At 39.2% G+C, this 14,109-nt stretch overlaps 2 protein-coding genes and 1 long non-coding RNA gene across 3 annotated transcripts; 2 read left to right on the top strand and 1 right to left on the bottom strand.

Annotated features, from left to right (window-relative positions):
• The first annotated feature begins 280 nt into the window (after positions 1 to 280).
• Positions 281 to 5,604, top strand: LOC107752323 (long-chain-fatty-acid--CoA ligase ACSBG1-like). The gene is given in 12 exon segments (XM_016568273.1): positions 281 to 304; positions 2,214 to 2,334; positions 2,422 to 2,502; positions 2,580 to 2,729; positions 2,817 to 2,882; positions 2,885 to 2,995; positions 3,906 to 4,084; positions 4,180 to 4,410; positions 4,508 to 4,725; positions 4,817 to 4,956; positions 5,037 to 5,283; positions 5,418 to 5,604. Coding segments are annotated over 11 exon segments (1,614 nt in total). The 5' UTR covers positions 281 to 304; positions 2,214 to 2,220; the 3' UTR covers positions 5,495 to 5,604.
• An 80-nt stretch (positions 5,605 to 5,684) lies between these two features.
• LOC107752322 (uncharacterized) lies at positions 5,685 to 6,580 on the top strand. The gene is made up of 2 exons (XR_001641344.1): positions 5,685 to 5,889; positions 6,172 to 6,580. It is a non-coding gene; the product is annotated as an uncharacterized LOC107752322 (long non-coding RNA).
• A 19-nt stretch (positions 6,581 to 6,599) lies between these two features.
• On the bottom strand, positions 6,600 to 13,458 carry LOC107752321 (isocitrate dehydrogenase [NAD] subunit alpha, mitochondrial-like). The gene is made up of 11 exons (XM_016568271.1): positions 13,343 to 13,458; positions 11,517 to 11,579; positions 10,390 to 10,473; positions 10,106 to 10,220; positions 9,841 to 10,028; positions 8,259 to 8,392; positions 8,026 to 8,128; positions 7,267 to 7,331; positions 7,088 to 7,172; positions 6,831 to 6,983; positions 6,600 to 6,738 (listed from the first exon to the last, which is right to left on the bottom strand). Exons 1-11 carry the CDS (start codon positions 13,367 to 13,369, stop codon positions 6,655 to 6,657), a joined length of 1,101 nt encoding a protein of 366 aa, XP_016423757.1. The 5' UTR covers positions 13,370 to 13,458; the 3' UTR covers positions 6,600 to 6,654.
• Positions 13,459 to 14,109: the final 651 nt, after the last annotated feature.

Below are 14,109 nucleotides of genomic sequence, written 5' to 3'. Positions count from 1 at the left end.
ACTCTAGCTTGTTCGTGTGGTAAACATCATGTCGAGAAGACACTGTGTCCTACGCTATGAAAGTAAATTTGTTTTATTTTCACTTCCGAAAGATGAGGCTCCAAAGAATCAGTGGTTAAAATTCATTTTTTCCACTGTATCACAGCAGTATAACCCCAATCTTTTTTTGTGTTCCCGTCATTTTACTGACGACTGCTTCTCTAATCTCGGGGAGTTCAACGCGGGATTCACAAAACGCTTGCTCTTAAAAGATGGCTCAGTACCCAGTTTATTTGGACCATCTGGCTCCACTGAATCACAACCTGTAAGTATGATAAATAATAGATGTTTAGATTTTCTGTCGAGCGTTCAAAATACGGAATTATGGCAATGGGTGTATCAATGCAGTAGGCGGTAGACCAATCACAACATACTGGGCAATCTGACCAATCAGAGCAGAGTAGGCTCACGGAATGGATGGGTTTAGAGAGACTGAATCTTAGAACTGCTTCAAACGAATCGTTGGAAAATGAGTTGATATTAAACAGATATTTTGAGAAAACGAAAGCGTTTTTTGGCCTTGCATCAATTTAAACCTATTTTATTATTTCAGTTCTAGTTTGTCTGGTCTCATGTACGTTAATGCTTGAGCAGGAGAACCTCTCCCTCGAGAAGCGTGTCTCTCCCATCAGACCATGTTCCCGGACGACTGCTTGTGCTCGTTCCTGCACGCCTGACTGAACACTGCCACACGAGTGCAGTTGTCCGGGGAGAGTCTGCCTTAACCGTCTGCCTTGCGGATGAAGACGCCAGTCCCACTCCCAACCCAGTGCCCAGCCAGTCACCACCCCATTGCACAGAGCGTCTGCCTGAGCCCATAGCATACGGAGTACGAGGGGATGGAAAAAAGCCCCACCCACACTCCTGCCACTGAGGGTGAGCTACAACTGGCCTCTGGAAATATTTAGGATAATTTCATGTATTGCCCTGTGCCGTCTGTCTTCCCGCTGGTTCCTTCCAGCCCTGACCTCCTGAATTTCCGGAACCTCCTGTGTTCCTTCCCAGCCTCCCTCTACCGCCTCCTCTCCATATATCTTCCACTTCTTCAGCCCGGTCTTCGCTGGTTCGACCCATCAGCTCCGCCTTGGCTCCTAGCTCCGTCGTCTCTACCGTGGCCTGTCATCCCACTGGCTCCACCAGGCTCCCTTGTCCCTCCGGCTCCACCTTCGCCTCGTCCCTCCATCCCCTGGCTCTGTCAGGCTCCTCCTTCCCTCTGGCTCCACCTTGGTCCTCAGTCGCTCCAGCTTCACCGTGGTCTTCCAGGTCCCTGCCTCAGTCGCCTGAGCCACTGACCCTTGGCCCTCAGGAACCTTGGTGTCACCCTAGCTCTTCACTCTGTTTCCTCCCGGGGCTTCTCTTTCATCGGCGTTGTCTGTTGGTCGGCCCCCTGGTGTCGTCAGCCTTACATCCTCCATGGCTCCTCCCTCCTGCAACGCCACCATGGGGCGCCACCCAGGCATCTCCTTGGCTCCTACCACCATCAGCACCTCCCTGGTTTCTTCCATCACCTCCTCTGGATCTCTGTTCACTACTCACCATCACCAACTGTCGTCAACCTAAACCTCCTCCCATCAGTGAACTGTCGGCGAGAGGTTGCACCTTTTTGGGAGAGGGCGTACTGTCACAATTATATTCAGTTTAGTTTGGTTTTCTGTCCTTGTGTTCATTTCCTGTCTGCGTTGCTATGGTTTTTGATTTGATTGTATTATCCTGTTCAGCTGTGTTCGCCTCATCCTGTTGCTCTGTTTGAATCCTCATTTGTCCGGTATCGTCGATGTTACGTGTGTTGCAAGCCTTCTCTCTGTTTGGATTTACCTTCTGTGGATTTATTTAAGACTGCCTATCATCATCATCATTGTGTTCATGTGAGTTCATCAACACAGTAGCGTGACAATAATAGGGGAACTTTAACAAATATTACAAAATATTACAAAATCTCATTTTTAAAGTGCATGTAAATGTACTTGGTGTGAAACATGGAACAAAATATCCCAGGATTACTAAAAATGACCCTGGATTAACAATCTCAAGTGTAAAAAGCTTGTTTACACATTGGTCAAGATGTTGCAGGGGCCTTTAACATCAAATACAACCTTAAATGAACTTATTAAAGTGGAAAGGGAGTATTAGGTCTAGGATCACTGCCCTCACATCTATATTTTTGTTTGTGCTAGGGGTATAATGGCAGGTATCTATACCACAAACTCACCAGATGCCTGCCTCTATGTTGCTAATGACTCAAGAGCCAACATCATTGTTGTGGAAAATCAAAAGCAGCTGGATACGATTTTAGAGGTAACATTTGGTCTACTTTATTTTCTAAACATGGACCTCCTCATACACAATGAACAAGCTGATTAATCCTCCTGTTTGTCTTGTTAGGTAAAGGATAAACTTCCACACTTAAAAGCCATAGTACAATATTCTGGATCTTTGAAGGAGAAGTTGCCCAATCTCTATTCAGTGAGTGTACGATATATAGAGATCCACATAAGCCAAAGTTACCCAAAGACTTACCATAAATGTTTGACTTTGAACAGTGGGAAGAGTTCATGGGACTAGGACCGGAAGTCTCTGATCAAGAACTAGATGAAGTCATCTGTAGCCAGAAAGCCAATCAATGCTGTGTACTTATTTACACCTCTGGAACAACCGGATCGCCAAAAGGAGTGATGCTAAGTCATGACAATGTAAGATGCTATGGAAAATGACATTCACAATCTAGCAGCAATGTTGTGTTGCAATTATTGACAATTTTGAATTCTGGACTCTTACAGATCACATGGACAGCCCACCATGCAAGCAGGGCTGGAGATATGCAGCCAGCTGAAATCAGGCAAGAGTCTCTCTGGTCAGCTACCTTCCTCTCAGCCATATTGCCGCTCAGATCTATGATCTCTGGACAGGGATCCAATGGGGGGAGCAAGTGTCCTTTGCTCAGCCAGATGCTCTAAAGGTAGATGTTCAAGAACAGGACTTTTGTTTAGCTTTAGGTCAGGGCACCCAGTCCCGCTCCTAGAGGGCCACCATCCCATAGAGTTTAGCTCCAATATGCTTGCCCTAAAGTTTCTACTAATCTTGCACACTCTACTGGAAAGTGGAACCCCTGCTTTACATGCTGTAACTGGTGTCGTCATCAAATATTAGTGTTGTAGTCGAAACCAGGCCAGGACCTGAGTAGATTGACTCCAAATCAAAACAGAGACCTGAAGTTGTTTGAGATCCAAATGCTCCTAAATCCATTACATAGACTAAAAAAGATATACAACGCATCTCCAGTTCCTTCTACTATAGAAAAGTGAAGCCAAAACATCCCAGTATGGCCGCTGTCATCTTACAGCAATGACATCACTTGGAGCCCGAGTCTGTGGAGTAGTGATTCATTTGGAGCCTGAGTCCCCCCGCCCAAACTCCCACAGACCCAATCACAGACAGAAAATCATGACAACGCACACCGGTTTTATAGCATCAAATAACTAACAGCAAATATATTAGAAAAATGAACACTTGAACACACATCAGTGTGATAAGAACTACCTAAAGTGATGGAAACCATCTTTGGAAAAACATTTGAAGTGTAATTTTATTATTTTTTTGTTTGGCTGACGTCCCATTCGTTTACATGGAGAGGGTGGGGTTTATGACCTATACTGCAGCCAGCTACCAGATGGGGATCAAAATGTTTTGGCTTCACTTTTCAGGACTTGTGCAATACACTTGGTCCATTACAAGACCAAGATCATGAAAATATGATCTTGGACTCAGACTTGAGACCAGACTACTACAGCGCTGTCAAATGTTGAAAGGGATCAATGTCTATTCTACAATGCTCTGGGGTTTACATAAAATGTTATGTTCTCTTTTAGGGGAGTTTAATAGACACTCTTCGAGAGGTAACCCCTACAGCCCACATGGGCGTTCCACGTGTTTGGGAGAAAATTGTGGAAAAGATCAAGGAAGGCATTTCACGGTGTGGATACATGAAAAGGAAACTAGTGACATGGGCCATGTCTGTTAGTCTGGAGGCTAATCAAAGGCTTCCCAAGTATGTCAATCATTTTACAGTATATCATTGTCTGTTATGTTACATTCAGGTTATTTGAACTTTTCTTGTTTTTATGACCATTGTCATCAAATCAGGGATGAGAAGTCATTCCTCTTTACTCTTGCGGACAGCCTGGTCTTGCAGAAGCTTCGTGCTGAGCTGGGCTTCTCCAATTGTATGAAGTTCTTTTCGGGAGCAGCACCTATTGGAAGCGAAACTCTTCAGTTCTTCCTCGGCCTCAACATTCGGCTGTATGAAGCCTATGGGATGAGTGAAAGCTCAGGACCCCACTTTATGTCTGGGCCAAAAGTGTACCGATTTTCAAGGCAAGCCCTCTTACCTCAACTTACAGGTTGAGTACCTTCAATCTGAAGGCCAATAATCAACAAGTTCACTGTGTAACAATTCCTTAAACTCTTCTAGCTGTGGTAAGGTGGTTCCAGGCTGCCAATACAAACTAGTAAATGTAGATGGTGATGGCAATGGAGAAGTGTGTTTCTGCGGCCGCAATATCTTCATGGGATTCCTCAACCTGAAGGATAAAACAAAGGAGGCTTTGGATGAAGATGGATGGCTCCAGTCTGGAGACTTGGGAAAGGTAGATGAAGATGGCTTTCTTTACATCACTGGAAGAATAAAAGGTAAAGCATGTTATTTCAAATCCTACGCATTTTTACTAGCATTGATGCTATAATTGGATTCAAGTTATCTTTAAATGGCATTTCCATTCAGAACTTATAATCACGGCTGGAGGAGAGAACATTCCCCCACTTCCCATAGAGGATGCTGTTAAACAGGAGTTGCCAATCATCAGCAATGCCATGTTGATTGGAGACAAGAGGAAATTTCTGTCCATGCTGCTAACGCTAAAGGTAAACTATGCTTTGACACAAAATCTGGCTTCAACCTCCAAAAGCATTTAGGTTAATCTATTCTTCCTCTGATTGGATAGTGCACAATCAATCCAGAAACTACAGAGCCCACTGACATTCTTAGCTTGGAGGCTGTGGAATTCTGTCAGCGGCTTGGTAGCCAATCGACAAAGGTGTCGGACATCATTGGAGGAAAAGACAAGCTAGTGTATCAGTCCATTGAAGAGGGAATTGCACGGGTCAATTCAAAAGCAACCTCAAATGCCCAGCGCATTCAAAAATGTACCATATTAGGGAAAGATTTCTCAATTGTTGGAGGAGAACTAGGTGAGTGCAGTGAACAGTTCCCAATAGACATCCAATGGGTATAAAAAAACAATGTATTTTCTGATGGATCATAACTTCTATTGAACCTGGAACAATAGTTATTACCAAAGATTATAGACTTTGTTACTTTTCAGGTCCTACAATGAAACTACGTCGCCCAGTGGTGTTGCAGATGCATCACAGTGAAATAGAGAGTTTTTACAGAGAATAGATGACTTCCAGACTGGCTGTATCTCTGTTAAAGATACCGTTTCTTTTTTGGCCAATCATATCATAGAAATTAGATTTTTAATGATGAATTTTTAAATCTAACAACACAAAGTGCCCTAATTTTTTAAATTGCTATCACTAAAAGTAAATTGGATGTTATATGTTTAATATTCCTGTATGTTTTTTGACCAGATCTTAAAAATAAAACTTGTGCTTTGTCTATATATTTACTGTATATGGTAATCCTCTAATCTAGTTTATGCAGTATTATAATGATCATATAAAAAGTGCTCTATAAAATAAAGACATAGGTTGTTTTGTCCGTAAAAATAGACATATATTCCATCCACAGTCATGTCTTGATAGTACAGTCATTTCACAACTGACACAGCAAAGGTCAAGAGCTGTTTGAATTATATTAATTGTTAACCATAATGCAAAGTTCATAGCCGATGTAAAAGCTTAAGCATAAAAAATGTGAAACACATTCACTTTTTTTAACGGATTTACCACACTTAAAAAAAAAAAAAACACTAAATAATTCAAAATATCCTTTATGTATTTAAGCCCCTAATATTTTGATTCCTGTCATGTGACAGAAAGGCAAATTGTCAAAACACATCAAACCAGAGAAAATGTCCAGGCAATAAATACAGTCGTAGATTATACACAGCAAAGGTCAAGAGCTGTTTGAATTATATTAATTGTTAACCATAATGCAAAGTTCATAGCCGATGTAAAAGCTTAAGCATAAAAAATGTGAAACACATTCACTTTTTTTAACGGATTTACCACACTTAAAAAAAAAAAAAAAACACTAAATAATTCAAAATATCCTTTATGTATTTAAGCCCCTAATATTTTGATTCCTGTCATGTGACAGAAAGGCAAATTGTCAAAACACATCAAACCAGAGAAAATGTCCAGGCAATAAATACAGTTTATCGTAGATTATGTAGTTCCTTTTTGACAGATTAAAACAGTTCACAAATACAGTCGCCGAAAGACAAGAATTTAAGACAGTGCTTTACTGTTCTGGAGAAACAAAAATGTAGACACTTAGTAGAATTGTGAGCAGATATCAGAATGATGCGAAGATTAATTTCTTTTGATTTCTGATTTCTTTAGGCATCAGATCCAAACATAGACACTAGAAAAGCCTCAATCCATGTCCTGCACTCTTCGGCAGATGTCAGCTGTGAACTCTGAGCACTTAGCATTTCCACCGAGGTCTTTGGTCAGAACCTGAAATATAAGATGGGCAATAGACATAAAAATATGTTCCGTCTTGATGGTAGAAGCTAAATTCATATTCATGTCCAAATGACTGATCCTACCTTCTCGTCCCGAATGGTGTCGAAGCAGGCGGTCTCAATCTTTTTAGCGTGCCCATGCAGTCCCATGTGGCGCAGCATCATGACAGCACTCAGCAAAAGGGCGGTGGGGTTCGCCAGGTCTTTGCCTGCGATGTCGGGGGCAGTTCCGTGTACCTAACACATACAATAAAAGGATTAGGATACATGGAATATTGCTATTCATCATTAATCACTCCATTGTAAAGCTATTGCATCATCCTCCAGAGTCCAATACGTACTGATTCAAATATAGCAACACCATTGGCTCCGATGTTCCCACTGGGAGTGACTCCAAGACCCCCAATCAATCCAGCACACAGATCACTGAAAACCAGAATCAAAGGCTGATGACACATGCACTTCATAGATAATCATATCACATATACTATTTATTACATGATGCTTCATACAGACTCACCTCAAGATGTCGCCATAAAGATTAGGCATTACCAGTACATCAAAATGAGATGGATCTTGCACCATCTAGTGGATAATCACAACACAAAGTAATGTATGAAAGATTGTATTAAAATGAAAAAGTGATTTCGGGGTCAGTACATTGAGTATTTCTTCTAATAACTGGGTTTGAGAATTATTACAAACTTGATCATCATGAAATTTAATTTACATGAGGAGGGGGACTACATTTACTTTCAATTGTTGATTAAACTACAGGGAAGCCAAACTTAAAGTGTATTTACTGTGTGTGAATCGACTTCCATCAAGTCAAAAATATAATTTTTAACAATTGAAAGCAATGCAAAAGATTTCTGTATTTTCCATATTTCACAGTATAAGTAAAAAAAGGCCAAACTAGTAAAAAGACCAAACTCTGAATGTGCAGCACTGCATATGTCTTCTAATTGTTAACAAGATCTATTTAAAAAACAAAACAAAAGCAAAAAAAAACCTTCTGTAATTAAAACAGCTGAAATAAAATTTAAATATTGAAATAAAACATAAGAAACTTTCAATTAAAAAACTAAGTAATTTAGTAATTATTTTAAAATTAGAAATGAAATAAGTCAAAGTTGAAGAACTAAAACTGAAATAAAAATTATATAGTTATGTAGAAATATAAAAAATGAATAAAAATGGCAAAAGCACATTTCTTATGTTTCACAGATGCTGGATGTTTACAACAGTCCTAATGAACTAAGTTGTCTTGCAAACATACATTGAGACAGACTGTATCCAGATACATCTCGGTGAATTTCACGTCCTTGTAATTCTCAGCAACCTCTCTGCACTTCCTCAGGAACAGACCGTCAGACATTCGCCTAGAAGACATCACTTGAATTTAGCATCGTTATATCTTACAATTATTTTGTAATTAGATCCAACAAGACATTTGTTACCAGTAAAAATTCTTCATAGCTACAGTGTTACTATGTTATTTGTGACTCTCACATGATGTTGGCTTTGTGAACGGCCGTGACACTGGTTCTTTGGTTATTCCTGGCGTACTCAAATGCATACTCAGCAATGCGTCTGCTGGCCTCCTCTGTGATCAGTTTAATACTCTGCACAACTCCATCCACAATCTGATTAACAGTGAAAATAGTGCACATATAACATTGAGATAAACGGAGCCAATTTTGTTCAAATCACTTTCTCGACAAAACCATGTTTAGGTTTCAAAAAACAGGGTCAGGTTAGTTCATACAAAAGGGCAAGATATGATGACTGCTGTACAAATTCAGATTTAAGTTTTGCACAGCAAGTTTCATATGGTGGACTTGATCAGTAAGCTTAAGGTTTATGTACATTTACTGTAAACGTGTTCGGTCTGTAAAAATATGTTTTATGTCCACTGAAAATTTGAGAAAAGTAAAAGGACTTAAATTTACAATACTCTTCAAATGTTTAGGGTCGGTATGATTTTTTAAAATGTTTTTGAAAGAACTCTCTCACAAAGGCTGCATTTATTTGGTCAAAACCACAGTAAAAACAGTAATACTATGATAATTTTATTACAATTTAAAACAGCTGTTTTCTATTTTAATCTATTTTAAAATCTAACATATTCCTGTGATCAAAGCTGCATTTTCAGCATCATTACTCCAGTCTTCAATGTCACATGATCCTTCAGAAATCATTCTAATATGCTGATTTGCAGCTCAAGAAACATTTCTTATTATCAATGCTGAAAACAGTTGTGCTCCTTAATGTTTTTGTGGAAACCACAATACATTTTTTCAGGATTCTTTGATGAATAGAAAGTACAATAAACATCATTTATTTGAAACATAAATCTTCTGTAACATTATAAATGTCTTTACTGTCACTTTTGATCAGTTTAATGCATCCTTGCTGAATAAAAGTATAAATTTTTCAAAAACAATAAATCTCATTGACCCCAAACTCTTGAACGGTATTGTACAAGTTCATAACGTGAACAGACAAAGGAAAGATCGCATGAATGAAATGTGACGACCTGAAGGTCATTTCACATAACAATTTGACACACTATGGACTGGGACCTACAGGCACCTACCTAAAGAATACGCAGCACTGAAATATGAGCTGTGCCACTGAATTCCCGCTAGCACTGCATGAGAAACTGGTTAAGACAGCATTAGATGACAATAGCACGACCTTTGACATTTGTGAAGGGAGCCAATCAGCTGCTGAGGGCTCCAAAAGTCAAATGTCACCCTATTACCCTATTGTGCTATACTGGGCCTAAAGGTCTAAAGGTGGATAAATGTATGTGAACCCCATAATCCAGATGTCAACCTAATTTATATGCTTTGGCATAAGCTCAAAACAGCAATTCAAACCAATTCTCAAGAACTCTATTAAACTGAATCAGTTTTGTAATGATGAATGGTCTAAATCCAATTAATGCAGAACTCCATTGAAATCCAAAGGGTTCAAACACCTATTCCTGCAAATGCAGATCCTGAAGCAGAAATCAAAAGAATACGATCATGGTTTGGCTGAGTTACAGGTTAAATAGTTTAAAATACAGGTGAGCACTCATACTTACCAAATGTTCGATCCCACTGTACTCTCCTTCTGTGTTTTCTCTGATGGTGACCAGATCCACATCGGTGTAAGGCGTCTTAAAGCCCTCGATCGACACGCAGGGACGCACATTAGCATAAAGGTCGAAGGTCTTCCTTAGCAGCAGGTTCATGGACGGGTGTCCAGCAGCAATTGGTGTCTTCAGGGGTCCTGAAATATAATTCGGTTTTGATCATGCGAGTTTCATACACACTATGCCTGATATGAGACACAGTCGGCAAATTGACCTTTTAATCCAATTTTGTTTTTGTTCATCGACTCTTTGGCCTCAGGAGGGATCATCCACCTGCCTCCGGGCCCTTTGATGGCGGTGACGTTTCTCTCTTCCCACTGAATAGGGGCCTGGGTGAGGAAAGAAATTCACACCTAAGTCTTAAAGCAGTGTACAAAGGGGTTAAAAAACATAGTAGCTACATTTTTAGCCTGGCTCGTGTAGAAAAACTGCATAATACACTTGCTGCAACTTGAAGCCTAGGCTGCATTCCCTAAGAGTGAAACAACAGATACTTACCTTAGCTGCTTCAAATATCTTCATTACTGCAGTGGAGATCTCTGGCCCGATTCCATCTCCAGGAATTAACGTTACAGTTTGAATCTGTCAAAATAAAGCACGGACCCGTAATCACAAGTATCACAATCTGGCAACATTTTCCTGAGGCTTTCTACATAAAACAGAGAACTCAGAAAAGGAATTTGAAGATTTCACTACTATAGTACAAATAGTCATGAAGTTTGAACACTGCTGGCTGCTATAACTAATCTCTCCAGAAGCAAGGACAACAAAGGCATCCAGTTGAAGTTTTTCTGCAGTATGTTTTGAGTAGGTCTGACTCATTCTGCGTTTACTAGTGCCAAAAAACCAACGCCTTCAAGTGAACAATCTTGACTGAAGTAACTATTCAACTGACACAACTACATAGTTTCTTTAGGCTGCAAGATTAATGTTTAAGACTTCTTTTGTGATTAAAACTTTACACTCAAGGCTGCGCATTAAGCTCTTCCAAGTACTTGCTTTTCAGACAAGTAAAACTGACCTTTATGTACCACGTTTTCCCCCCAAACAATATAGTATATAGTTTAAACTCATAAAACTACTATATAAAAAATATAATATATGGACTTTTTAAACATACAAAAACTTTTTTTTATTATTTTAAAATTTAATTCGTTTTACTTGTCAAACTGTGCATAGTATTTTTAACATATTAAAACATTTTATTTTGGGACAAGTAAAACATTTTGGTTTGGGACAAGTTTATTTCAAGTACAACTTTATTTCTGAAATTCGGTTCATGTTAAAAAAAGGTGAGTATTATAAATGAACCAAACTTGACCACAAACTACTTTTATATAAACCATGGTGCTAAATTCTTATTATATTTGTGTACCACACTATTTACAGCCAATGTATTTTAAAATTACCATACAATCACCATGGTGTATGTAATAAAACAAAAACATGGTGTTGCCATGGCAAGTGTCCAGAAACATGGAATTACCGTGGTATCATCTTCTAAAAATACTATGGTACCACTGGTACTTTTTGTGTTAGCGTCACCCAAAAAGTTAGTTGAGTAAAGTTGCAACTTCATAGTGTCACAAATCACGGTACATGGGTGAGTGTTGATTTGAACTTACCCCTCTGGAGAAGGTTCTGGGCAGTGGGCTCTGAGTCTTTATGGCTCCCATTACATGGGACACCTGCAGAGACAATTTTAAAAGATACAAACAGATCAATAACACTGGAAGATAAATCAAGCTGATACTACCTGATACACAAAGCCAAAGCCATCTATTAAAAAGTAAGCAAATTGCCCATGTGTTTTTAAAAAGCGCTGCATTTCATGCGACTGCCACAATGGCTGATCTTCACTGTGGCCCTTTGCACACAGTAGCTAAAAAAGTTAATTAGACGGTCTGTCTGACATTCTGATCCCATTAACTCTGCATGCAAACTTTAAATGTTTTTTTGAACACACAATGCAGAAAGTGCAATTCAGGAAACAAGCATGTACAAGGTGAATTACACCAGGGACCATCCTGAAGTCAAAAGATTAAACAAATGCAAACCTTTGCCAATTAGTGAGGTGATTAAATGTTAGTTATTAAATATGTAAGGACATATCCTTGGTGTAAAATGAGGGGTGTAGTTTCACAAACCTGCATGGTCAAATATATGAACATTCAATTTAAATCAGCCTAAAAAAAAAGGCTACGGGTCACTGATGATCAAACAGAAATAACAAAGATTTTTCGAAACAAACCGCTCAAGAAGACAGCAGATCTGATGGGGATACTACTTCTTTTTTTTTTTTTAAAGCAATGTGTACTGTGAGAGAGTGGTGCCATAAAACTGTGAAGCAAGATATGCGGCCTCAAAAGAATTTGGACACTTTGCCAAAAAAAAAAAAAAAAATTACAATTAATTTCCATTCAGAGTCACACTTAAAAATGTATGAGTGTCACTGCATTAGATAACAAAATAATATAAATATATTTACAACTATTTTATATTTCATCCATCCAATATTAGTCAAATGAATCTAAACTACATTAACCCATATATTATATGTAAAACACCAGTCTGAAGGACATCAAATGTTCTTCTGTATCTTCTCATGTCCTCATCACTTGAATCCATGATTGAATGTTCTAGACGAACATTTAGTGCATAAGGGAAACTCATAAACTAAAGGTCAGCTGGTCTAGTTTAGTCTTGACATCAGTCAACTCTTGTTCACTCAATCAACATGTCGAGGTGACCTTCATCCACAAGATGGTCGGTTGGTCAGTTAGATGTTTCTCCTAGCACATTTAAAACAGCTGTTTTACTAAACTCATTTTTAAACTCTATCTCACCCAGACTATTTTAATGTCCATATCAGATTTGCCATCTTTAAAGACTATAAGCTGCCGCGCGATAACGCGTTAAAGCTAACGTAACTAAGTTAACTGAACTGAGATGCGCGTTTTTCTTACTTCCGGAGTCCCGTCACTTATCCGCACGCAGCATATCTCGAGAAGTTTTATGAGCTGAAAAGGCAAGAATGTCGTTTTACTGCCCTCTTAGTTGAGTTGACATACGTTTTGGGGCATTAAACACCATAATGTGTAGATGGCGATGATGACTGCAGAGGGAACATCTGTGGCGTTTGACTGAGGCGTGATTCATCCACGCATTCAGCCGAGATCAACACGCATCGTGTCATTCTCTTAACTTTATTTATATTTGTTAAGAGACTAGTAGATGAGTTGACTGAGAGCTGTTAAATGTGTTAAACATGTAAGTGCCGGTGTGAAGGGCATGCAACACAGGGCCGCTGTGGCATCTCTAACGTTATTGCAACGCAACGTTTTCTGCGCAAATTAAGTATATACTTGCATTCATACTTTACAGTGATATTTGGCATAACAGAGCACGGACTGCTATAATCTGAGGTTTGTTCATATAATATAGTCCTTACCGTTGACCTCCACGCGTTTCCAGCCATCCCGTGCTAATTGTGTTCTGGGGACTACTAACTCAATGCAGCTATCCGGTGTCTCATCCTCTGCTATGAGTATCTAGGGTTGCCAGATTGTACCTACACTACTAGGAAGCTAAACCAAAATGTATCACCACTCTGCCCAACAGGCTATCTTAAATGCCGATCTCCCGCGGGTCCTTAAAAACTCATAAAGTGAGTTGTATCAAACTTAAGGCCATAAAAAGTTTAAAATACGTTAAATGGTATAAGAAATGTCTTAATTATAATTTCAAGAGGTCTTACAGTTGGGGACGGAAAGACAAGAGTCGCCATATGGCTGGATTACACTTCAAAAGGCAATTATGTCATTGAATAAATATGAGCGCTGCACGTGTCAAGTTAAAACGCGGCATGGATGTCTTTATTTGAATGTATCTGAAGGGAACCGACTGTCCTCAGAAACGTCGTTGGCATTTTAATTTAATTTGACCTATAATTCCTGATAACGCAGCGTTTATGCGGAGCTGCTTTGTGTACACAGCCGTTACCGGGGAAACCGCAATATTTCAGCGCTCCTAAAGCGCCACCTCGTGGCAGAGAATGAATTAGCATTTCCAGTAAGCCTTTCTTGCTGTTTATGGTTAGATCAATGCAAATATCACCTCATGTTTTTACGCAGCAAACACATAGAGTTTGTAAATGAAAAATAAGTTAATGTGCCTTCTAAAAATCTAAACAATTAAGACAGTAATATTTATACGTTT

Source organism: Sinocyclocheilus rhinocerous, unplaced genomic scaffold (assembly GCF_001515625.1).
Source record: "Sinocyclocheilus rhinocerous isolate Xijiao unplaced genomic scaffold, SAMN03320098_v1.1 scaffold861, whole genome shotgun sequence".
Classification (NCBI taxonomy): Eukaryota; Metazoa; Chordata; class Actinopteri; order Cypriniformes; family Cyprinidae; genus Sinocyclocheilus; species Sinocyclocheilus rhinocerous.
The sequence above is the reverse complement of the archived record's forward strand: the minus strand, read 5'-3'. Positions and strand labels throughout refer to the sequence as shown.